The 25707-nt window shown below is 47.0% G+C and overlaps 3 protein-coding genes across 4 annotated transcripts in view; 2 read left to right on the top strand and 1 right to left on the bottom strand.

Moving 5' to 3' along the window:
- Window positions 1-12341, bottom strand: part of syne1b (spectrin repeat containing, nuclear envelope 1b) — a gene marked incomplete at its 5' end in the record, with an annotated part of 78660 nt that extends 66319 nt beyond the window's left edge. Inside the window, 5 exons of one of the 2 annotated variants that reach the window (XM_084438204.1) lie at window positions 351-371; window positions 728-811; window positions 1173-1268; window positions 4942-5003; window positions 6139-6217. In XM_084438204.1, coding sequence (XP_084294330.1) covers window positions 351-371; window positions 728-811; window positions 1173-1268; window positions 4942-5003; window positions 6139-6217 — 342 coding nt within the window. Of the gene's footprint in view, window positions 1-350; window positions 372-727; window positions 812-1172; window positions 1269-4941; window positions 5004-6138; window positions 6218-12274 lie in introns of those variants that run through there. The other variant, XM_084438205.1, reaches the window with a different exon arrangement.
- A 2194-nt stretch (window positions 12342-14535) lies between these two features.
- Window positions 14536-15505, top strand: myct1b (myc target 1b; the record flags this gene model as incomplete). The annotated part of the gene is made up of 2 exons (XM_084438227.1): window positions 14536-14590; window positions 14952-15505. 2 exons carry the CDS (start codon window positions 14536-14538, stop codon window positions 15503-15505), a joined length of 609 nt encoding a protein of 202 aa, XP_084294353.1.
- A 1886-nt stretch (window positions 15506-17391) lies between these two features.
- On the top strand, window positions 17392-25344 carry tulp4b (TUB like protein 4b; the record flags this gene model as incomplete). Its single annotated transcript, XM_084438936.1, has 15 exons — window positions 17392-17643; window positions 17852-17980; window positions 18311-18472; window positions 18612-18840; window positions 18914-19021; window positions 19130-19296; window positions 19484-19708; window positions 20083-20317; window positions 20430-20574; window positions 20735-20879; window positions 20992-21085; window positions 21193-21336; window positions 21637-22277; window positions 22443-25118; window positions 25228-25344. The coding sequence occupies 15 exons, from the start codon at window positions 17392-17394 to the stop codon at window positions 25342-25344; spliced, it is 5469 nt and encodes a 1822-aa protein (XP_084295062.1).
- Window positions 25345-25707: the final 363 nt, after the last annotated feature.

The following is a 25707-nucleotide window of genomic DNA, read 5'->3' as shown; positions in this document are numbered from 1 at the left end:
AAAAAGAAAGATGTATTACATTTTGCTAGACAGCAACAGATATAGATATCAGTACTGCTAAATTTTGCTTTGGAGTTTATGTATTTAACAGACATATCTATTTCTCATACATTTCAATCATGTGGCAATGGATAGCAGTGTTTTTAGGAGCGCTGGAGACCCAAAGTGTTTGTCAAAATACACTGAAATGCATGGCGATAATGAAGCACAACGCCCATGCCACGACACTACAGTAATCCAGATGCGATAGGAGGGAAAGCAATGGAAGTATCGCTTCATACACACCGTGCATCAAACGAGAGGTATGCATACACAGTACAAGAACACAGTGTGTTTCCACTGTCACTGACCGGGGATCCTCGGTACACTGACTGAGATTGAGGCATGGTGAGAGAGAGGTCACAGTACTGTGAGTTTCCGGGCCTCGGAGAGTACAGAGAGTGACAATACTGTATCGGCCCCTCGCAGGGCCCAGCTAGCACAGATACTGTAATACAGAGGGGCCTGTGACGTCTGTGAATCTCCTTATTTCTCTCACGCAGAATACTGGATGTCAGAGGATATAGTCAAGAGGTTCCACTCAAATGGTTACTGTGACACTGAATGGAGTGTCCACGTCAATCGTACTTAAACACAAAGCCTGAAACATTCACAACAGGTTTTACAGTCATTGGGTTCAATCAAAAACAATAATACAGGTGTTGTGTGTGTCTGAGGACAAGCTTACCCTTCTGCCTTCGAGGAACTTGAGCGCAGTGCCGATGTTGGACACCCAGTGGATCCTCTTCAGCTGGCGGCCCTGCTCACAAGGCTGGGGACGGACAGGACAGTCAGGCGTGGACAGAGCACATTGACCGGGCAGCCTGGATCAGAATACTGTTACATCATTTCAACTGCTACTCTGTGTTCTGGTCAGGCGCAATGGGAAACAATGGGCTGTTGCCAAACATGCAGACCCCACCCACCTGACACTCAAGCAAGTGATAAAGTAACTGAAAGGATTTCAAATAGTATTTGGACCCAGGTCTGCAAGGGAGTAGGCTCGTAATACTGTAAACTGGAGCAGGTTTGCAGCCATCAGGTCAGAGATGTTTTTTCATCCCTTTATCTGAAATAAGCCTCTCCGTACTGATCTAATGCAACTGAGCATGAAGCCTGGGAACAGTACTCACTAGTCTCTGGCCGGACAGCACCTCCAAAAGAGCCAGGAGCTTCACCCCATCTTTGATGTCCTCGAAAAGGTCATTGACCTCTAGGAGTGGTTTGCGCTGGACAAGAGAGAATTGTTATTCTAAGCATTAGGCCTGCAGATTGGTTTAATAACTGCAGGGGATTACACCAAAACCAACTGGTTACACATTCCGATCACCACCGACGTCTATATGATATTGTGAATCTGGTTGCATTGAAACAAATGGTATTTGATTGCCCAGCTTTTTTTCTTTTTACACTGAGAAGAATAGAAGAATGGGTGCAGAGCTTGTTAGGGTGCAGAGCTTGTTAGCGACAGTCTGGCGCTCAGAGCCCCCCCCACAGATGAAAAGCTGGAGTCTTGGCCTGGAAGGTGGCTGGATGCCCACTCCTGAGGCGTTGTTACTCAGAGCACCATCGGATGAGAATGCGGGTCTGTTTAACCCTGACTAGGCAGTGTTGCTTGGTCTTACTTTACCCCACACACATGTTAAGGGACGAATGAAGTCTCATGGACAGACTGGCCCCCCCGGCCTGCACATACTGCTAGTGAGTGGATTCCGTAAAGCTATTGCACATTCAGCTGTGATTAAAAAGCTTGTCTCTATGTAAGAAATTCCAGTTTGGCACAGGAAGCGGGTCATTTCACAAGTCATCACATTTTATGACAGGATGCAGTTGGCTGACTATGTAGGGCACCACAGCATTTTTCTCTCCTGCGTCTGTCTGTGTCTAGTAGCTTTTTTGTTGAAATCAAAAGCAGTTTGATGCAGCATCATCTGCTAAATATGGAGATTCATTTGGTTAATCCCCTGTTTAGCTACATGTTTTCCTTCCTACAACCAGTAGTCTATCCTAAAGACAGGATTCATACAAATACGCACATATACTGTACTGTGATCATATCACTGTCCTGGTAACTGGAATCCTCTCTAGTCTTCACAATAATGGTCACTCCCATCCTGGGCTGAAATTGCCCATAAATGAGTCACATGTTAGTTCTCCCCCTCGCAGTCCGAACAAAATAAATCTCTAGATAAGTGCTTGGTAATGTAAAAGGAAATGGACACAATGGGAAAGCGTGACTGCCGAGTGAAAGTTCAAGCAGAGAGAGAAAGCGATTTCCAGCAATAAAACGTCCCTGGCAAGAGTGATAAAGAAAGTGTTCCACACACAGCATGGGACCCAAAATGTACGTTAAAAAAAGTCCTGTAAGGCAGACGGTAATCTGTAATCTGTCTCAGAGGGGATTTGCTTATTAAAAGAAAATCCGTTTAGATGAGGTTTGATAAACGGAGGGAGAGATGGGTTGATAGTTGGACAGCAGAGGCTAGCTGTGGGGTGGATGAGGCTGTGGTTGGCTAGATGTGGATGAGGCTGAAAGGCTGCGGGGTCTTTCATTACTTGGCTTAGTCACATTGGTATTCGAGAGAGAGAGAGAGAGAGAGAGAGAGGGAGAGAGAGACAGAGAGAGAAAGAAAGAGAAAGACAGACAGAGAGAGAGAAAGGGAGAGAGAAAGAAAGAGAGAACCAGGCCAGGTCAAGCCTGGCTTATGTGCATGGCTGGCTTGTTTTGTTCAGGACTGGTAGGATGGAAGCTAGTCATGCCACTGAAATAGCTGTGAATTGAAATGACATGAAATAATGTCTGATAAATTAACATAGGTCTTGTTGCCTGCACACATCAGTATCAATGCTTCCAATGCTAATCCAGCACAATAAGAGCGGGATAGCCAGTTAGCTCATGAGCTCACAACAACTAGCAGCAGCTTCCATAACATTAATGGTAGTGGTCAGTGGCTAAAGCAGTTACACTGATGATTCCTGTAACGTTGGTTGGAGTGAAAGGATTAACGTCTGGGGTATAGTCCCATAAAGTCACCCGACCGGGTCTTGAACCCCAGTCTCCCGGGTGAGATCCAATGCTCTCACCACTACTCTACTTGTGCAGTTGAGATCAGCGGGTTGATTTTGGTGTCCTTCTTTATTTTGGTGTGCTGGGACTACTGCCTCTTGTGGTGCCAACAGAGAAATGCAGGCCAACACTGTCCGGAGTGACGGCGTAAGGGAGGGAGGGAGGGAGTGATAGCCGGACAAATGCTATGCAGTAGGTGCGCTGGCTTACAGCCACGCACAAAAAGAGAAAAGGGAGAGAGAGAGAGGGAGAGAGAGAGAGAGAAGTGTGTGATGCATGAATAATGCAGAATAGATCAACATAGTGTCTGTGTTGGCCTGACACATTTCTCAGATTCTTCCAAAGTTTGAGAATCCAGGCTTTGAAGTACCAGGTGGTTGGGCCCGGATCTGAACCAACACATTTCTCAGACAAAAGACTGGTCTCAGACAAACTCTCTACTAGGTTCTTTACCTACTGTACTGTACCCCCTTATCGCTGTGGTCACATTTGTCATCCTTTCTGACCAGCAGCACAATGTGCTGTGTCACCTAGGCCTCTGAGCCAGCAGAACCTGCCCCTCTCAAAGACAACAAGGCATCCGGAATGCATGTCCTGAGCCTGCAACCTACCCAGAATCCAATGTGAATCTTTGTGGAATCGGAAAGTAAGCAATTACTGCAATACCCATTATTCATGCAATGTCCAAATATTGTATAGCCTTTTCCTTATTTCAACAACATGGTTCAAAAAAACATACAAAATAAGTTTCTGGAGGAGAGATTTACAGTAATGTTTGTTCCATCAACTTATCCCAACATTGATCTGTAATCTGCGCGTGGTGGACATGGGGCCCTAGGAGCAGACTGCTGCCTGCTGGGAAATGTTCTCTCCCCCACACTGTCCATCTGCACTCTGCCGCACTCTCTCTGCCAAGCCTGACCACATACTGTACTCACGAAAATACACACACACACACACACACACTGGCATGCACACACACACCCTTAAGCGCACACATACTTACACCTGCCCCCCACAGCACCTCCAACCACACACACAAAACACGTTCTTAAAGCATTTATAAAATCGGGACAAAGAGGGCTCTAGACCATGACAGAGATCTTATTGGTACTGGTCACTTACTGTACCTGTATACTCTGTTGCTAAGTCGTAGTTGCTCAGCAAAAAGGCACATTCAGAAGACCCAGCAGATGACCCAGCAGTTTCTGTGATCCACTTGCATTTCTCTGACTCCCTCCTCTGTTTCTAATGTTTTCACGGCAAAATGTCAAATGACAAAGGTAACAGATGACGATAGCAGCTGACAACTCAAGCCAAAATACAGGTTACGGGAAACATAACCATAGTCTGCTGATCATCATGATCCCATTAAAGTGGTCGTAAACATTTGGCCTTATAACTCTGTGAGTCAAACCGCTTTGGAGCAACCGTGAGTTAATTACATTAGGACATGCCAAATCACTGTACGTGTCGCAATCATTATGATTGGATGACAAATCTCATCTCAGAGGCCGTTCTCTCTCTTCATGCATGGTTGGTCGTGATGGCCGTAATGCCACTGCCCAAAGACGAGCTAAGGCTCCCACTCAATAGAGCAACTAAGCGTCACAGCAGAACACAAAGACAAAGGTCATGACACCGATAACATCAGCATACTGTAATTACAATGTAATTGCCGCAGGTTATTGGTGTCATCTCAATGGCGATTATTATGTGTGTGTGTGTGTGTGTGTAAAAGCCCTCTCACATTGTTTTTGTGTGTGTGTGTGTGTGTGTGTGTGTGTGTGTGTGTGTGTGTGTGTGTGTGTGTGTGTGTGTAAAAGCCCTCTCACCTTTGCCAGGTGGGAATTGATCCATTTGGTAAAGGTCCTCTTCTGCACAGCCTCTTGCTCATCTGAAAACCAAAGACACAACAAGACGTCAGTACGTGACGGATGTCACACAGGACGGCCGTTTACACGTCTCCTGACCGGCCTCCCTCCCAGCTCCCGTCCCCTGATCCCCAGCGCTTCTTCTCCTGACCGGCCTCCCTCCCAGCTCCCGTCCCCTGATCCCCAGCGCTTATTCCCGGCCTGTGGATGAGACCATTACACAGAGCAGACAGCCTCCTCCAGCTCCTCCTCGCAGCACCAAGTCTCTGAGCCCTCTCTCTCCAGACCTCCCGCTAACGTTAGAGAAGCTGACGGGGAGGAGGACTACACAATGGCACATTCTGCAGACAACCAGACTCCAGTGGACGCGTAGATGAGGACGGATATATTTCTGATGCTTCATGTCCATATTCAACATGGAAATGACGTGGTTCATATAAGTAATACCGCCACACTCATCAGCAGCAGACAGCGATCAACGCTTATCGCAAGTCCTCTCAAAATGAGGTCACACGAGATTACAAGCCTGTGCAGAGGAGATTTCTGCCCGCACATCTTGCAGACCCCCTCTGTGCCCTGTAATGACATGCGGGAGCAGGTCACTCCCAGCCCCCCACCCTCGTTTGTGGCGGGACAATGCATGCATACCACTGTGCCTCATGCATTATGCATTTTTGCTTTTTAATATGCAAAAAAGCACAACATCTGACTTCTGTTGCTATGAAAGTAAACTGACAGACCTTGCATGGGCACCTGCATATTGTGGCACGCCCGGCCACCTAGTTTAACACATCCATGATTCCCATGTGTATTTACAAGTCCACACAGGGTAGCCATCTTTAAACATCCGCACTTAGAAAACACCCTCCGGGTCACGTGCCGAGGATAGCCGTAATACAGCACACACAGTGGGCAAAGGCACCACATTAACCCAACGGCAAAGGCTGCATTCTGAGGGAGCGTAACTGATTCACAGGGATGCCCAGTGAAGCATACTGTAGCGTCACAGAGCTGGGTTAGCGGTGCCTGTAGCTGGTTCATGCATCCGGTTCGGCCGCATTAAAGCCACAGAGCTCCTTGTTAGATTCTACCCCCAAATCTAAACCCACACGGGGACGAGCGACGCAGAGAGGATCTGTAAAACGCTGCCCTACTCACCGCGGAGATATTGAAAGAATCCAGTCACCAGGTTCAGAGAAGAGGTCTTTTTGACAGCTACATCCTTATAGTGGGCCATTCTACACTCTGCTCTCCACCTCTCTCTGCTTGCCCTTCATGTGTGCTTGTGTGCGTGTGTGTGGCCAAGTGAGGATGACACCCACACTGGAAAAAAAAAAAAAGCCCAGCTGCTGTCCCTTCCCTTGTTCCTGCAGGAAGCAAAACAGATCTGGCTGCCTGCTCTCCCCCCGGTGGAACACAGAGCTGCTGAGAACGGGGATGAAGCCTCCCCTCCTCCCCCGACACTCTCTCTCTCTCTCTCTCTCTCTCTCTCTCTCTCTCTCTCTCTCACACACACACACACATACGCAGAACAGAGAGCAGTGGAAAGCCCTCTAACTGAGAGAGATATTTACGATCCCATCTCCTTCCCTCTTCCTGTTTTTCTCCCCATTCAGAGAGCCATGCCTGTATGGGTGTGCTCAGCCCCTGCTGCCCTGCCTCCCTGTAGCATCCCAGCATCTGGGGCTGGAGGGAGCAGCTCGGCTCGAGCAGGCCTCCACCAATCAGCATAAGGCAGCCTGTGATGTCACAGCCTTGGCTGCATTCTCCCTATTTAATCAGTGTGTGTGTGTGTGTGTGTGTGTGTGTGTGGCCCAGGCTGTGTGAGCATGCGTGTGTGTGTGTGTGTGTGTGTGTGTGTGTGTGTGTGTGTGTGTGTGTGTGTGTGTGTGTGTGTATGTGTGTGCGCACGTGTGTGCGCGTGTGTGTTTTGTAATTATAAAGGTCTTCTAATCTCCTTTGAATTGCTAGGAATTCAAACAATGGGTTATTGTCCACTTTTAATTACAATGGTGTGAATAATTCAGAGAAAATGTTTCTTCTTCTTTGTGACCTTTCTATTCATAAAATAGTGTCTCCTTAGAATACTCTATCCTTTCTAACATAGCAGTGATGTAGACCTACACTGGCCCAGCGTAGTGTAGCAGATTTTAATAATTAATGTTTTATCTGGTGAATGGCATTTACCACCTGCTCTCTCACTGTCAATGCCATTGTGACCATGAACTAGCCACGCCTTCCACGGGATTCCCCTCACACGCAGAATACCAAGTGAACTGCTCGGAAGAAAATGCATTTTTCTCCAGCCTACTTAATGGCATACTGTATGCTCGCTATTATGACAGCAGACTCAATCAGCCTTTTGTCTTGGCCTGTAGAAAGATGTAAACAGAGAGAAGCCAACAACAAGCAAACAGGGTCAAACTATTTCATAAAAACAATTGTACATGATTTCATAAGAGAGAAAAATGTCAAAATCTGTTTTTGTAAACTATGCAAATATGAGGCACAAGACATGCTATCACATGTATCTCAGGGTATTGATTGGGTGCTTGCCCCTCTATTCTAGCCTTTTAAAGAGGTTCACTCATTGCTCTGCACCTTGTTGCCAAATATCATACCTTCAACACAAGCATAAAGCCTATATGAAGACTAAATGACTGTGCTCACATTAAATGTCCTGTGGTTGGGCCTTATTCACTACTGTTTGAGGTAGAAAATCAGCTAGTGTTACAGTACCACTTTCCTGAATGAAGCACACAATAGCAAAGTCATTTAAACCATTAGCCTGGTATTATTGCTTTTCTTTAGTCTTTCAATACCACTTTTCTAGAAGCCTTTTCTGACAGGCTTTTAAAAATACAGCTCAGGTCGTCATTCTACTAGCTCAAACAGTCCAGTTAGTCAAATCTGCACGCAAAAGCCTTTGGATTAAAAATAGAAATGTATTTCAGGCTGAGGGGCAGATGGCATCTGCAGTACCTGTGCATAGAGCTGACAACAATGAACACAGACACACTCAGCACGCATGTGTGCACACTCCCAAATCCTGGTATTCTAACCACAGATCAAGCTAATAGCATAAAGAAGGATTGTATTGCAATAGACTGGGAATGGAGTAGGGGACAGAGGAGTCAGAGATACAATGTGCAATGAGCATCCATTAGAGTCTTAAACCTGTCCCTGATAGCCTGGCTGCTATACATTTCACCCTGCTTGTATAAGCACTATATCGCTCACTTTACCCCCAACTATCCAGTGAATGATGGAGCTGTCCGTTCTCCTGAACTCAGCCCCGGAAATGTTATGGACAGGAGGAGTTTGCAAATTCTCTACGTCACCCACTGTCACAGGAAAGCCTAGAGTACGAGGCAAGACTGATCATCCTTGCTGATCAGTGTAACCAGCAAGGCCTTTTCTTCATTAATTAATTAATGAATTAATCCTTTCATTCATTCATTCATTCATTCATTCATTCATCTCAGAAACGGTTGATTTACTAGTAATAAAGAGGGTAGACCCTGCAACAAACACCAAGAGGAGTGTCAGTCCCAGAGCATTGCAATTCCTATGAGTCATGTAGTACTTAATGCGATCTCAGGACAGATGATACCTCTGGCAAAGCTCATGTACGGCTCTCGGCTGGTCACCTGGGACCCCTGTAAAAGCCTGCTCGCTCTGCTCTCGGCTGGTCACCGGGGACCCCTGTGAAAGCCTGCTCCCTCTGCTCTACCATTTACCTGAGAGCCTAGCTGCTCTGCTGTTCCAACAGGCTGAGAGCGAGAGTGTTCTGTTAGACTTGAACTCTCTCTGCAGTTGGACTGTTTACATTATGTAGCAGGCCTGCTAAGCTGAGGCAGGCATCATCAAACATTACACACAAAACAGTGACATCTGGTGCAAGCATTACAAACAGCAACAATATGAATGAACCAGGATATACAGTAACCTTTCAAAACCAGTACAGTGAATGTAATGCTTCTTTTCTTACTGTCCTCACAATGAGCAGCATCACAAGGCAGCAAATGTGTTGCCTTCATTGCACTGACATGGGGCTACCACCAAGAACAAAGAGAAACAGTTGTGATTAGGCTGTCTCTCTGACAGTAAGATCACATGGGTCTGTTAGGTCTGTCTAGAGTGTGGAAGAAAACTCAGTCTTCACTCTTTGTGGCTTCAGGAATAAAACGGTCATGCTTCATGGAGAGAGGCAATACAAAGAAAGAGTCAATGTAAAATCTCTCTGAAGAGATTATCCCCTTCAGATAATACAGTACAGTAGCACAATCAAGTGGGACAGCTGGGCAGCGGTTATCAAAAGCAGATAGTTGTGGGAACATTTTGTCAAGGCCACTTATTTCTCGGGGCATGATGTGAGTGGTGCATTGAGTCACAGATAGAAAACAAGCTACAAGTGCCTAGCAGCTGTTAGATCTATCTATCTATCTATCTATCTATCTATCTATCTATCTATCTATCTATCTATCTATCTATCTATCTATCTATCTACAGTATTTAATTACCTCTCTCTCTCTCTCTCTCTCACCAAGAACCTGTGTGGACTGTGTCACACAGACCCTAACAGCAGTCTGGTTGACTAATACAGAATGAGGACAAGCCACTGAAATAGCCACTGCACACATATGAATCATTAACCCGTAACCGAGGCAAACGCGCAGACAACACAATGGAGGAATTAGGTGTCTGTGCCACAACTTTCATCCTGTTTGATACTCTAAAATATGGCCTGCTGTTTGTCGGTTCTGTACTTCCTGGGAGGGGTATGATCACATCACCACCACAGCCCTGAACACCCTGGCAGTGTTCCCCACATCCTCCTCAGATGCACATTAAGAGCAGCAGTGCTACCCTGCAGGGGAAAGTTAGAAAAGCCAAGTCACGCTGAAAGCGAGAGCCGCCAAGCCTGCCATGAACACCGCTACACTAAACGATGCGTCAATGGAAATCCGAGAGCATCTGAGGCCACACACCATCCTACTGAGGCTCTCCTCTGGCAGTCAACATGTATCGTTTGCTAAGATGTATTGGGCTTATAATAAACAATGACTTGATGAAATGCAAATAGTCTAATAATACAGCAAATACGATGTTTATTACAAACCTCTACAGTAGTCTCTAATGTAGTCTCTAACCATTCATTCATATACATATAGTCTCTAATCATTCATTCAGTCCCCAGTAATAACCTGTAGTAACTTTCCCTCCAGGATAGCCTACGTCCTACAGGAAGCTAATTTTGATTACCTGTGAGAGAGCCTTTAAAGGTCCACTTAGAGGCCTACTGGCCTCACAGAAGCCTGACACTAATGAGTTCCAGATGTGACAGGCACATTTCACACTTTAAGACATACGGCACACAAAGCTTGGTCTACCTCACACTTTAAAATGACAGATATTTCTACCTCACCCCTCTGCACATAGCAGTTTCAATGGAAGACAAAGTATTATGCATGATACTTTCATAAAACATACATTGATAGGTTGGGCAATTATTCACAGTTAACCTAAAAAATACTAAAACATGCATTTCAGTGCATTTCAAGCATATCCCATTTGGAGGGATGTAAACATGAGGTTGCCATTGGCTTCATCAACATACATCGACTGAAAGCCAGGTTATCAAATGACATCATGTCTGGACATGCCTGAGCAAACTAAGAGTTTGATGGTCCCATACACACACACACACACACACACACACACACACACACACACACGCATGCACAGACACACATACACACACAAAGATGGATGTGCCTGTGCAAACACATGGTAGCAAACACACACATACACACACACACACACACACACTAAGCACACACACTAAGCACATCCTCATAAGCGTATAGTATGAATTACATTTAATTTAAGTCAGTTAAGTGGAAATTGCCAGAACACCGGAAACATCTCTCTCAACCACAATGTTTCATAACCAGTAGCTACTGTTTGGTTTACAGCAACACAGAGAAAACCTGACATGCAGCCATACCCTGCAGACATGCTTATTAGGGAGGGAAGATGGCCCCTTGAAAGATACATGATCTTGGTAGTGGCCTTACTGGCCTAATGCCCTTGTGTTGACAGGGGAACACCAACAAATGGAGACTCCCTGTATCGATCTTTCCAAGGAGAGGTCTGGTATCAGGCTTTATACACGGCCAGTACACCGCTTATTCATTATAGAGTCTCAGCAGAGACACAATCTTCTATCTCACAGGACTCACAGACCCATCTAGGACAGAAAGCATTGAGATCTGTGACATAACAAGCAAACAAGACCGTGACAATATGGCTTTGTGGACAACATTGCATAAGACAAGACATTATGTTATTTCCATGCAAATTCAAATCACTGAATTTGTTCATCCAACTGGACCTCAACTCTTTGGTTCAGAAACAGACAATCCAAGGTTCATGTCAGTTCATTGAATGCAACTGTTGATTGTATGTTTTCTAGCATCTGAAATGACGAAGGCTTCATCGCTGCGAACTTTGAGCTCCATGGCAAGCAAAGTGTAAAAGATGACAGCTTTATCCGTGCGTTACTTCCCTAAGCACTGCAGGTTTAAATTCGACAAGTGACAACAAAGGCGGTTTCTATATACAGTAGCCTATAGGCTATAGCAAGGAAAATATGTCATGTGTGGTTTAGAATGAACAGGAAATGTATCTTATGATACAGTATCAATTCCACTGTACCATTCAAAGTCCAATCATGTAATTATTCTTAATAGAGACAGATCTAGAACACTGTGACTATGTGTGGCATCCTCAAAATGAATTCCGTCAGTTATCTTAATAGAATTATCCATTACCTCATACCCCCATGCTACGTGACTATACCAGAACAACAAATTAATTACACGAATATGAAGGGGCACATCAATCAAAACCCCAGTACACATCAGAAACCATTTACAAAATGTCATTTGACCACTGTTTCCTGCTCACAGTGGAGGGTCATACCAACATCAAGGCCACCTCTTACAACTTCAATGTCATAAACTATCATTGAAGCCATAGGTTTAAACATCATCATTGATCACCATCATTATGGCGAAACAGGAAGGATTCACACCACATACTGCATATTGTGATTTGTGTTGTTCTCTTATGAGTGTATAAGGGAGTCTGCATCTAACAGCAGATGGAACCTGGCCAACTCCAGGCATTGGAACATTGCCATGGTATTGAATCAGCATAATCTCACAGCTGCAGCAAAGACGGAGGAGAAACACATAGTATCCCATTAAAGTCAGTGAATGACACCTACCTTGAAGCTTTTGCATGACATTGGCGATGTCCACAGGCGTTCGGCCATACTGCCTCAGTGAAGCCATGATGTCTCTCTGTCACCCCGTTGCAGGGGGACACTGATGAAGAGTGCTGATGATCTTTCACAGCTTTTATGTTTTCTGAGGAGGGCATACCTCCTTCGTCCCTCCTCCCACGCGCTCCCCTCCCCTTCTCTTTCTCTCTGTCTCCTCACTGAGGCAGAAGATCCAATCGAAACCAGGGTTTCATGTAGTGTCCAGAAGGTGTGTAGCCCAATAGCAGATCTCCTTCCATTCAGAGTCTGGTCAGTGGGGTGTACTGGACCTGGAAGTACTAGGTAATAAAGACTGTCGCTGTCAGTCATTACTGTTGCAGCCCTTACTCTTGCAATCAAACAGTAGCATGTTTCTTATGCTACTATTAACACGTTAATATCTGAAGTATGCACAACATATTATGACATTGGTGGTGTAATGGCAATATTATGTGTACGTCACCAATGTACATATAATAAGATGTTGCATTGATGAAGAGCTACACCAGATAAAGCATGGGATTTAAAAATAAAATAAAATAATCTGAGCAACTTTAAAATACCTCAGCCCTTTGCCACATAGACTATCGCACCCTACGCTTTACAAGCCTGTTATGCCTTTTATAACGTCTTTGTAGACAAGAGCGGGACAATAAAAAATAAAAGCAAAAAGCAAAAACTCCGGAACCTCACGAGGACCCCAACAAAAACTGAACATCTATTTTTTTTTTATCAAAAAGAAACGTTTCTACAGAAAATAGTGTACTTACACTGACGCTGCCACTTTCAGTTCCCCATCGCACGCAAAAACTTAATGAGGAAGTGTGTGTGTGTTACTTTGTTGTCAATGGTTACTGTGAAACAGTGCGGCACAGCGGGCGTTGTGTTTGCGGAGCAGGCTCGCCAGGATGTGCTCTCACTGTTTGCATCTTCCGACCAGAGAGACAGACAGACCGCACACTTATCGCACATCGAGAGAAATAACTAGGCTACAAAAAACATTAGCTTTCGCGAGGAATCGAAAATTGTTGTAGGCACTAGGCAGAATCCTTCGCGCCCAATCCAATTGCGACCACTTTAGGTGGCCTATGCTGATGGGTTTCTGTGCTCTCGACGTAACTCTAGCACAGTGACTTGAGCCCTAGCCCAATGTAAAAAGAGATTTAGAACTACTGTCTAATGATAAGGCAGGCATACCTTGCCTTTTGTTCTGAGTAGTTTTGGTTGGAGCAGAAGGTCCACAATCAATCAAGATAGAAAGAGAAATAAAAGAGCCACATAGCCAACAAAATGTCTCAACATTTCAACCTCTCATTTTATTGTATTGTTTTATTTATCTATATTTCATTTTATTAAATTAAATCCCTATTTCCATTCCTTTTCTCTTAAACATCCACTCACCCAAGCGTTATTATAAGTCCTGGCCCCTAACAATACTTTTGATTCCACTGCCATCTGCTGGTGAATTATGGGAATAGCATGACTACTTCAGTTTGCCTGTAGTGCTTACAAAAATTGTAGACAAAAAATACAGTCTCATCACATTCAAATCGAACATAATGGAGGAATGAGCAAATTCTAGCATTTATGCAATTTATAGGAAACCCAAACATTTCAGAAATTGAGTTGAGTAACAGCCCTGAAGGAGAGGTGACGTGGGAGCAGAGAAACAATTGAAGGAAATCCCAGTAGGAGCTGAATGCTTGTGCACAGACTTTCTATTGGACCGTTTCTTTTCCATAGCGTTGCTTATCAGAACCTTGGCGAAACACAAGCAAAAAGCTTGGAAACAAAGACTTACCTCCGTAGCCTGGTCAAAGAGAGGTTGTGTTTTGGTAGTAGGAGGGGTTGTGTGATCCTGTGTGACCTTACAGTCCAATCAGCCCCTAACTTACAGCAAAATGTGAGCCAGCATGATTGCTTTTGAAATACAAGTGTATGGCTGTATTTCAATAATGTAGGCAAGAGGCCATTGTTAAGAAGTATTGATCCTGAGGAAGTGATGCAAAAGGAAGCAGCCCAGTTTCCCAGAGTTCTGTCCCATGTAGATAAGCAGCACTTGCTAATTTTAAAACCAGAGAGGCAGGAAGCATGACAGCAAAGTTTCCGCTTTTGCAAACATTACTTTTTTTATACTAGCCTTGTCTTGGAAGGGTTCAGTGTGCTCATGCTCTCTATGCGTGTGGATGTGAATACATTTTCTCTCACCAGCGTCTGTTGGTAAAATGGCTTTTAATGAGACAAATCCCATTCTGGAAATACTGAACTCCTTTCACTTAGGTAAGAATCAAAGCCTAGGCTACTGTATGTCTCTTGTGATCATGCTTTACTTTTTGATTATGGTGATAATCAAATAAGGTCATGATGAGTTTGAGGGACGAGGGACAATAAGGTCATGATGAGTTTGCTGTTTTAAAATACAGTAGGCTATGTGTATTACTGTGAGTGGAATGTGCAGAATAGTAAAACAATATGTGACACAAAAGTATGTGTTATTAGTCATAGAATCCAATATTTCACTAGTAGGCTAGCTGTCTATTGTTTTCGAAGCAATTGGAATGCCCTCGAAGACAAACAACTCTTTGTCGGGTTCTTTCTTTTCTTTTGAATCATAGACTACATTTCCCCTTTCCCTCTTTAGGCAACTTGATCCTTGCCTTCTGCTTGTCCATGCTGGTGGGACTCCTGATTGGAGCCCTGATCTACATCCTCCTGACATGGATGTCCAGACGCAGGGCCTCGGCAAGGATAACCAGGCGCCCCAAAAAGCAACGCTCAGGCACCCCTCGATCACACAACATGCAACACCGGATGGGTCTGTACCGAAGCACTGTCTTTGACCGCTGCAGTGACAATAGCATAGGGGCTGGCGTCCTCAGCCTCTACCGACAGCCTTCTGTTGAGCCAGTCGGCCCCTTGGGCAGCAAGCCAGGCTCCCAGGCCTCCACCTTTCGCCCAGTGCCAAAGGGCGGCAGAGCTGCTCAGGGGTCAGGTAATAACGTCAACCAGGCCGTCATGCCAAGTGACACAGCTCCCATAAACTCATCGGATTCAGCCTCTACAGCTTCCCTGGTTCCAGGCAAGAGAAATTCTTTCTGGTTGGGCAAAAACGGTCTTAAAGGCTTCTTGCCCACACAGACTCCTCCACCCACATATGACAGTATCATACACGCCTTTCAAGAGACCTGCACCTGATGCTGTGCTGTCATCAAGGAAGGAGGATGTTATGCAAATGATTGCAGTGGGCAATAGGCTACTGGTTGCACATGACTGCCAGGGGATATTTCAAAGGGAAAAGGTCCTTTATTTAGGAGATTACTATCTGCAGACCCCTATCCCCTTCTGTATTCTGTCTGCTATGAGTGGATTATGACGGGAAATAATTGAGCTCCAACCATGTGTTTCTTTTTGGGATTTGAATTCCAGGATGCGTTCCAAGTCATTCAATAAAGATGAAAGGAGAGTTTTTCACAATGGGTCACATGATTCTATAACCAAAAGTTTAGGCTAGTGGTTTTATTTCATACTTAGAAAAAGGTTGTCAAACTTATGGATTTGTTATTGAATATATTTTATGTTGTTTGGGATAAGATGACTGACTGTATGTGAACTAATGTCCTGTACTGTAAGATATCACTCACCTTTAAGAGATCACTCACATTTTTTGCCTCTGAGTCTGAACCATTTATCCAAATGCAAAGAATAAATGCATTTAAGGGCGACTGAATAGGCTACTGTATTTGATGACTGTAATTAGGACTACAGTATAACGTCGAGATAGGGTAGTGCAATATCACATCCAACCATACAGTAATGTCTCTGAAATAGGCCAATCGCGGATCTAATCTTTTCCCATGTAAGCCTATGAAGAGGCAAAACAAACTGTCGCTATATTATTCATACCTGGCAACCCGATTTAAAGGCACAGTGCGCCAATAGAGCAACTGGCAGGGGGAGCGCACGGATCAGTCATATTCCAACGACAGCAGGCTACATCTCTATCGTATCAGGTGAGCTCTGCCGTGTAGTCCATTCGTTTTTATGTAGGCCTATTCTGTATTCCCGATATAATCGCTTACAATGACACTTCACCATAAAACGCTCACTTGGCGCATGAATGTCTCCGACCGACGAGAAAATCTTACTTTCATGTGAATCACTGAGGGAAAAGAGGGTGGAGGGCGATTACATGTAATTATAATAGGCTACTACTGTAGATGATGGAGCCTAGAACCGGGGTATAGCCTATGAACGACTGAGTGATCGATTATCTTGTCGTGCTGCCTTTATATTATATTATATTATTATATTTTTACTGCTCGACACGAGCTGATGATTCAGCGTTAACTGTGAATTCAGTTTTCCTTCAGATTTATCCTCCCCAAAGTGGCACATTTTTCTTGACGTAACTGGCCAGTAGGCTAGTCTAATTTCCGTACCCATGGAGACTGCCAAAGCGAAAGTCCTTATTGTTCAATGCAGTGCAGTTGCATAGATATAGGCTAGGCTAAGGTTGAGCCATTGACTGAAAGGCGCCTTTCAGCTACCTCTTTAAATTGCCTAGGTTAGTAATTATTTGTTGAATCACTTTCTTAAGGTGTATGTGTTTCTTCTTGACACAGACGAACCTCGAGGTAGGCCTAGCCTACTGTCTTCCTGACTCTTCAGTGGAATCACACCATGAGGACATGGGATGGGCCTTGATACCAAATAACCAAGAAGGTTTCATATTATTTAGAAGATATAAAACTTGAATTACTGGACAGCGGTAAATGCTGGGAGAGATCTGGCTATATAATGTCCTTTCCACCATAGAAGTACTTTGCATCAGAAATCCTCTCACGCCTCAGTGTAGCATCTGAATAGAAATATGGATACCACCGGGAAAATTTCAACTAAAGATGTCCAGGACTTATGAGGTGAGTTTATATTAGGTCTACTGTAGGGACATTTCAACAGTTGAGTGAGTAGGCTAGTGCATCTGTTAATGACAGCTTTAATTCCACATTTAACTCTAAATCATGTTTAATAATCTCACATCTCCCTCTCACCTGTCACGCCAGCCTGGTCACTCAGTCGGGATGTTGGCTGCTGTGGAACATGGTCCGATCCTCTGCAGCGACTCCAACATCCTCTGCCTCTCGTGGAAAGGCCGGGTCCCCAAGAGTGAGAAGGACAAGCCAGTGTGCCGGAGGAGGTACTATGAGGAGGGCTGGCTGGCCACGGGGAACGGGAGGGGAGTCGTCGGCGTCACGTTCACATCCAGTCACTGCAGGAGGGACAGGAACACCCCTCAGAGAATCAACTTCAACTTGCGAGGACACAACAGTGAGGTGGGCACATTCTGTAACGGGGTTGTACGGGGTTGATTTTCAGCATGAGAGAATAGTCTCTTTCAGTGTGTGTATGACATAGTTCATTAGACTAATATACTATCTTCATTGGGACGGTTATATACAGTAGGCTATTACTACATGCTATGTGCATAAAGCCCCCTGTGTGTGAGGAGTGGAATAACAGTTTCTTCCTGGGCCTTTCCAGGTTGTCTTGGTGCGCTGGAATGAACCCTTTCAAAAGCTAGCCACGTGTGACATGGAGGGGGGCATTTTCGTATGGATCCAGTATGAGGGACGCTGGTCTGTTGAGTTAGTGAATGACCGTGGTGCCCAGGTGAGCTCAAACCATCCTCCCACCAGCCCCACAAGCTTCGCCCTGTGTTGATAGGAACAAGTTTATTGATGAGATAGATGGATAGATACAGTAGATACATTAGATAGACAGACAGACAGACCGACCGACCGACCGACCGACCGACCGACCGACCGACAGATAGATAGATAGATAGATAGATACGTAGATAGATAAATAGATACTTCATTGATCCCAGAGGGAAATTGCATCATTACAGCAGCAGTAACAACAATAATCACACAATCAAGAATAAGTGGGTGAGATATGGAGAACCAGTACGGAGATATGTGTTTTCTCTTCCTCCATTAGGTGAGTGATTTCACCTGGTCACATGATGGCACCCAGGCTCTGATAGCTTACAGGGACGGTTTCGTCTTGGTGGGCTCTGTGAGCGGCCAGAGACACTGGTCCTCTGAGATCAACCTGGAGAGTCAGATCACCTGTGGCATCTGGACACCTGATGACCAGCAGGTACACCACACAAACAAAAAGACACATTATGCTATATTTGAATCTTTCTATACATGGCTTTTTTATGTTGGGCATCAGCATAGATCAATACGGTTTTATTATTTGTCAGAAAATAACCATCACTGACTGCACCCCTCAGGTGTTGTTTGGGACAGCGGACGGTCAGGTGATCGTGATGGACTGCCATGGCCGCATGCTGGCCCACGTCCTGCTGCATGAGTCTGACGGCATCGTGAGCATGTCGTGGAACTGCCCCAGCTTCCTGGTTGAGGACAGCACAGAGAGTGACACGGACACCGATGACAACGCCCCGCCTCTAGGTACTGCTAGAGCATTCTCTTTCTACACCATGCATGATCCGAGAAGATGTGAACTTGTTTGAGTATTGTTGACTTAGAATGGAAGCTAATGTGCTTTTTAAATCATATTTTCTCTCTGAAGTGCGCAATGTGAAGCCGCTGTTGACGGTCAGCTTCATATCCGGGGACATCAGTTTAATGAATAACTATGACGACCTCTCCCCAACTGTCATCCGCTCAGGACTTAAAGGTAAGTGGCCATTTTGTGTTAAAATAACAGGATCCAATGAGACTTTGACTATTTCCCCATACGTCATTCCCCAATGAGTGCACCCTCACCCGGCCTCTCTCTCTGCAGACGTGGAGGTGCAGTGGTGCTCCCTGGGGGACCTGCTGGCCGTGGCTGGGATGGAGAGACATGGCCTCCCTGCCGATGCCGCCTGCGCGTCCATGGCGAGGAATGCGCTCGTTAAGTTCTACAACGTCCAGGGGGAACATATCTACACTCTGGAGACACCTGCTCAGGTGAGCAAGTGACCCTCCTCCCCAGACGCGCTGCTCTGGTACTAACACAGTCAGCTGCTCTTCTTGGGTGTTCACCCAGGGAATGATACTGATGTAAAAATGTAATTAAAAGAAATGGCATGGAGTCTGAAAAATGCAGTGCAGTCTGAAAACTAACAGTGGAACCGTGCCGACCATTACCATCCAGAGACCCATCACCACCATCTGCTGGGGTCACAGAGACTCGCGTCTGTTTCTGGCGTGTGGGCCGGCGCTCTATGTGGTCCGCGTGGAGCACAGGGTGGCGAGCCTCCAGCTCCTGTGCCAGCAGGGCATCGCCAGTGCCCTGCGTGAAGAGAGGGACGTGGGCAAACTGAACATGCCCTCGCTGCTCTGCTCCTACGTCACCACGGCCTTCATACCCACCATCAAGGTAACAGGACACAAGTTCAAACCTTGCTCAACTACTGATTTGTTTCTTTGTTGTTGTGGTTTTTATGTTGTAGTAGGAGCCGCCTGTATTTCTGTGTGATTTGTATTTTCATCATTTATTTCCACTGTGAAGCACTCTGTGCACTCGTGCTGAGAAGAGTTCTATAGAAATAGAAATAGAAAGTTTTACTTACTTACTTACTTGCTTGCTTGCTTACTTACTTACTTACTTACCTACCTACCTACTTACTTACTTATTTACTTACTTACTTACTCAGTCACCTCAGATATGCGTAGCGTGTAATGTGTTTTTCTCCAGTGCCGAGAGGATTTCATTTGCGTCGGTGTTCAACTGATTGTGCTGTTTTTCTCCAGCCTCCCATCCCTGACCCCAACAACATCAGGGACTTTGTCAGCTACCCCACGTCCAGCAACGAGAGACTCCACTGCACCATGAAGAGAGCGGAGGACAACCCCGAGGCCGGTGGCCCCTGCTACACACTCTACCTGGAGCACCTGGGCGGGCTGGTGCCCATCCTCAAAGGACGCCGCATCAGCAAGCTACGTCCAGAGTTCATCATCATGGACCCCAAAATGGACGGCAAAGCAGGTGTTTGTTTTTTTACAGCGAGCTGTGTCACGAGAAACAAAACGGATACATGTCCACGGTGCTGTACTGTATGTCCATGACTCAGAGGATAACTGATGTTTGCTCGTTTCAGATGAGGTGTGTGTGAATGCCATGATCTCCTACATGACTGACAGCTGTAACTGCTCGGACTCCAGTGACGTTGAGCTGAGTGATGAGTGGGTCGGTAAGAAGTCACCAAAGTTGTCCAGAGGAAACCGATCCCCCAAACATTCCAGGTATTTCTGTGAAAGACCAATGCACTAATGCATATGAAATGTAGCCAGGAACACAAATGTTCTCTGGTTATGTGATGAATACACAATGCATTTGGTAAAGACACCACATCATAACTTAACCGTTACCAACCTAACAGTGATTCATCTGGTTATTCTTCAGAATGAACATGGAATCTAGGAAATCCCCCAAACTCTCACGGGCTGCTCAGGAAGGGCCTCGATCGCCAAGGTTACCAACAAAGAAGCCACCGGTCCGGTCGCCCAGTCTGACGCGCAGAGAGTTCTCCATGGACGGAATCACAGAGGTCCGCCGTTGTCTGAGCACCCTGGGTCTTATGGACCTAGTTAGTCTTTTCTTCGTCATTGTTTTTGAAACCTATATTTTCACTCACCTGCCTTTACCGCTCTGTTTCACAGCATAATTACCTTGCTCAAGTCACATCCAATATTTGGGGGACAAAGTTCAAGATTGTTGGGCTTGCTTCTTTTCTGCCTGCCAATCTTGGAGCAGGTAGCATTTCTACAATTTAAAAATGTATATGACAGTTTATATAACAACTGTAATAGCTAAATTTTCCTGTTAACCTCATAGGAAAATATTTGATCTCTCTCTTTTAGTTATCTACAAGACCAGTTTGCTCCATCTGCAACCAAGGCAGATGACCATTTATCTTCCCGAGGTGCGAAAGATTTTGCTGGACTTCATGAGCCTGCCTGTCTTCAACCCCAATGTCTTCAGCGAGGATGAGGATGACTTGCCAGGTATGAATGAATGGCCAGTGGATAGGCTACTGGATAGGCTTCAAGTCCATGACGCAATATGTTGCAAATATGAATTGTAGGCTGTGAACAAAATAAAGCGGAATTAGGTGACAGAAGTAAATCCTTATTCTTCCACCCCAACGGACATTAAAAGAGCTCTGTGAGCCCCAACAAACTCTCAAATGACGCATGTGCACAACACACTTTGTAGCATTTATGCCACAAATAAAATAGAATATGTCTGTATATGCTGAATGTACTGTGTGATTACACTGAACACCCTTTGTTCTTTTCTCTCAGTTATGGGATCATCTGGAGTGACAGTTGACAACCCCTCCTGCACGGTCAACATCCCCATCGCCCCCATCCACAGCCCGGCCCAGGCCATGTCCCCTACTCAGAGTATCGGACTGGTCCAATCTCTGCTGGCCAATCAGAACATTCAGCTGGATGTCTTAACCAATCCAACCGCTACAGCAGCAGCAGTGGCGGCAGCGGCAGCAGCTTCCGTCCCCGTGTCTGATCACAGTCAGGATGCGGTCGCCGCCCAGTACCCCGTGGCCGCCAGGTACTCTAACCCAGGCCAGGTGATCTTTAATGGGCTAGAAATGGGCCCTCTTCTCCCTGGCACTCTACCACCACCTCCTCCTCCTCATCACCTTCCTCCACAACCACACCAACAACGCCAACAGTCACAACAGAACCATCAGCAGATGTCAAAACAGCCCCAGCAAATGCAAGCGCAACAACAACAGCAACAGAAAATGCAACAACATCATCAGTTGCAGCAACACCATCAGCAAATACAGCAGCACCAACAACAAATTCAACAACATCAGCAACAGATTCAGCAACAACATCAACAAGTTCAACAACAACATCAACAACAAGTTCAACAACAACAACAACAAAATCAACAAGTTCAACAACAACAACAACAAGTTCAACAACATCAACAACAAGTTCAACAACTACAACAACAACATCAACAAGTTCAACAACATCAACAACAACTACATCAACAACTAGCTCAACAACAACAACATCAACAACAAGTTCAACAACATCAACAGCAACAACAACAACAGGCGCATCAACATCAACAGCTGCAGCAGGTGCATCACCAAATCCACCAGCAACATCAGCAGCATCAGATCCAACAGCAGCATCAGCAGATGCAACTGCAGCACGAACAGATGCAGCAGCAGCAGGAGCAGATGCAGCAGCAGCAGCAGCAGATCCGCCAGCAGATCCAGGAGATGAGGCAGCAGCAGCAGCAGCTGCAGCAGCAGCACCAGCAGATCCAGCAGCAGCACCAGCAGATGCAGAGGCAGCACCAGCAGATGCAGCAGCAGCTGAAGATGCAGATCACCCTTCCTCCACCGCCCACCGGCTACCCTACCATCTCCCTGCAGCAGCTGCAGCTGCTCCCCCAGATCGCCCACCCTCTCAGCGAGCCTGGCTTGGAGAGAGGAGAGCACGGGCACACCCTGAAGCCCGGCCCGCCACGCTCTCTGCCGCCGTCCTTCATGGATGTGGACGCCTCTCTAGAGCTCCAGATGAGGAAGGTCAATCCTCCGCCCCCTTACCCAGGCACTGTGGGATCGGCCGCCGCCGCCTCGGCTGCCCCGCCGGGCCTGATCACCAACTGCGACAGCCCCGGCGTGCTGGCGGCGGACCCCTGCCTGAAGAAAGACGAGTTCTCCCTCCACCCAGTCACCCTGCAATACCAGACCCCTCTGGGCTACGAGAGGATCACCACCTTTGACAGCAGCGGGAATGTGGAGGAGGTGTGTCGTCCGCGCAGGCGCCTCATACGCAACCAGAACGCCTACACCATCCAGGGCGTGGGAGGCTCGGCCACGCTCAAAGTGACCTCGTCTGAGAATAAGAAAGTGCAGCTCCCTTACAGCTCGGCCACCTTGAGCCGCCTCTCTATCCCCAGGTACTCGATACCGAGCGGGGACCCGCCCCCTTACCCCGATCCAGCCAATCAGGTCAACCCAAGCATTACTCTGGCGCCTCCCCAGAGAATAGACAGTAGTCTGATTCATGCCACGCTGAGACGCGACCGGAGAGATCTGGGGCTCAAGGTGCCCCAAATGGTTGACACCGCGAGGACCCTGCCCACCAAGTCTAAAATGAACAGTGCCCTGGCGCTCTCCTACCAGCAGAGGGCGCCCACTGCCCTGTACACGTGCACCCAGTGCAGCAGTAACAGCAGCAGCACCAGCGTCAGTGTGACCGGAGGAGGCAGCAGCAGCAGCGGCATAGCGGGGGGCACCGTCGTGCGGCAGGATTTCCCTCCAGGGAAAGTTTCGCATCACAGCACCATCATCGTGCACTCCAAAAGTACCTCGCCTCTGGCCTCGCAGTCGTCGTACAGTCTGCTGAGTCCGGTGGACAGCAGCAGAGACCGGACGGTCTACGTGAACTCCGCCTTCACCGAAGATGAGACTTTGAGTCAGCAGTGTCACTTGGAGAAGTCTGTGCGCCACTTAACCCTTGGAGAGGTTAGTTTGACGGTTAAACGTCCTCCGCCTTACCAATGGGACCCCTCCACCACAGAGGAGTTCTGGCTCTCCCAGGATCAGGCTCTTCTGGCTCCCCCGCCAGGGGCGCACAAACCGCCCCCACTCATTTTCAGTCAGGCTCAACACCTGGACATGACGCGGTTGCCTTTCATCATCACGACCAAACCTCCCAGCAGTCCGAGCGCTGTTGCCTTCCCATCAGGCTACCAGATCTCCCTTTCACCCTTCCCTCCAGGCGTGGGCCACAGTGGACCCCCGCTGCAGTCCATGCAGAACCCCCCGTCGCAGTGCTCTCCGAACAAGGTGGTGGCGCCAGGCCCCTTTGCTCAGCAGGATGCCAGCCTGGTCCTGCCACCGGGCTACCCGCCCAACCTCGCCAACCTGGCTTGCTGCCCGCTTCCCCCAATGTACCCAGGGGCAAGCTCGTGTGCCGGGCTTCAGCTGCACCCTGTCAGCCTGCACCCCTGGAACCCCTACCCGTGTCCGCCCATGCAGGACCAGCCCCCACCACTGCCCAGCAAGACCCACCAGATGCTGGAGAAGCCGGTCCTCTCCCCGCCTCCGTCAGCCCCGCCCCCCCCTCCCCCCCTCGCCCCTCCTCCTCCGCCGAGCGAGACGTCCAACCCCAAAAGCGTCGTGGAGGACCTGTCGGAGTCGGCCAGCAGCTTCGCAGAGCCGTCGTCCCTGAACGAGAGTCCGGTGCCGCAGGGGTCAGACAGGTTCAGCAAGAAGAGCCGCAAGCGGCTGGACAGCAGAGCCGAGGAGGCCAGCATGACCACCATCTCAGAGGGCAAGTCCAAGAAGGAGGGGCGCGCCCTCTCCGACTTCAACTCACTCATCTCCAGCCCCAGGCTGGGCGGACGAGAGAAGAAGAAGCCCAAGGGTCAGAGGGAGCAGCTCAACAAAGCCAAGAAGCTGAACAGGACCACCAACGAGTTTCAGGACAGCTCGGAGAGCGAGCCGGAGCTCTTCATCAGCGGAGACGAGCTGATGAACCAGAGCCAGAGCAGCAAGAAGGGCTGGAAGACCAAGCGCAGCCTGCGGATGGCCAGTGAGCTGGAGGAGATCAAATGCCGGAAGGCCAACGACAGAGAGGACAGGGGGCTGGGCAGCCAGGGGTTTGTCTATGTCATGGCCAACAAGCAGCCGTTGTGGAACGAAGCCACGCAGGTCTACCAGCTTGATTTCGGAGGACGGGTGACGCAGGAGTCAGCCAAGAACTTTCAGATCGAGTTGGATGGCAGACAGGTAGGACTTTCAGTCCATTCTATGATGAAACTTATATCATCACTATCTTTATTTTATAGTGTGTCCATGTTTTGTCCTCACTAATGCCTTACACTATATCTCTTAATAGGTGATGCAGTTTGGCAGAATCGATGGAAATGCCTATATCCTGGATTTCCAGTATCCTTTTTCAGCGGTGCAGGCGTTCGCTGTGGCCTTGGCCAATGTTACTCAAAGGCTTAAGTAAAAGGGTGCCATTGTCTGCACTAGTGACAAATTAGTTATTTAATTATACGGCCTTGGGTCCTGTAACATACAGTAGTCCTGTAAGTGTAAAGGACACGTGGGTTTATGGAAGTGCTGCCTGCAGGGCGAACTGGCCATATCTGTTTGTAAGTACAGCACATGCAAAGGATTTCATGCTAGCCTACAGGGAAATGATTATAGAAGGACATACAGCAAAGTCATATCTTTGCCAGTTTGTGTTTTGAATGTTTTCAATGGAGTGAGTTTCCAAATAGCTTCATAGTATTATTATAATTTCAAGATAATTTTGGGTCAATAGACAGGAGATGATTTTGGTGCTGTGAAGCAGGGTTGGGGTCGATTC

This window comes from Borostomias antarcticus (genome assembly GCF_949987555.1).
Source record: "Borostomias antarcticus genome assembly, chromosome: 5".
NCBI lineage: Eukaryota > Metazoa > Chordata > Actinopteri > Stomiiformes > Stomiidae > Borostomias > Borostomias antarcticus.
Note: the sequence above shows the minus strand (reverse complement) of the source record. Positions and strands in the feature narration are given on the sequence as shown.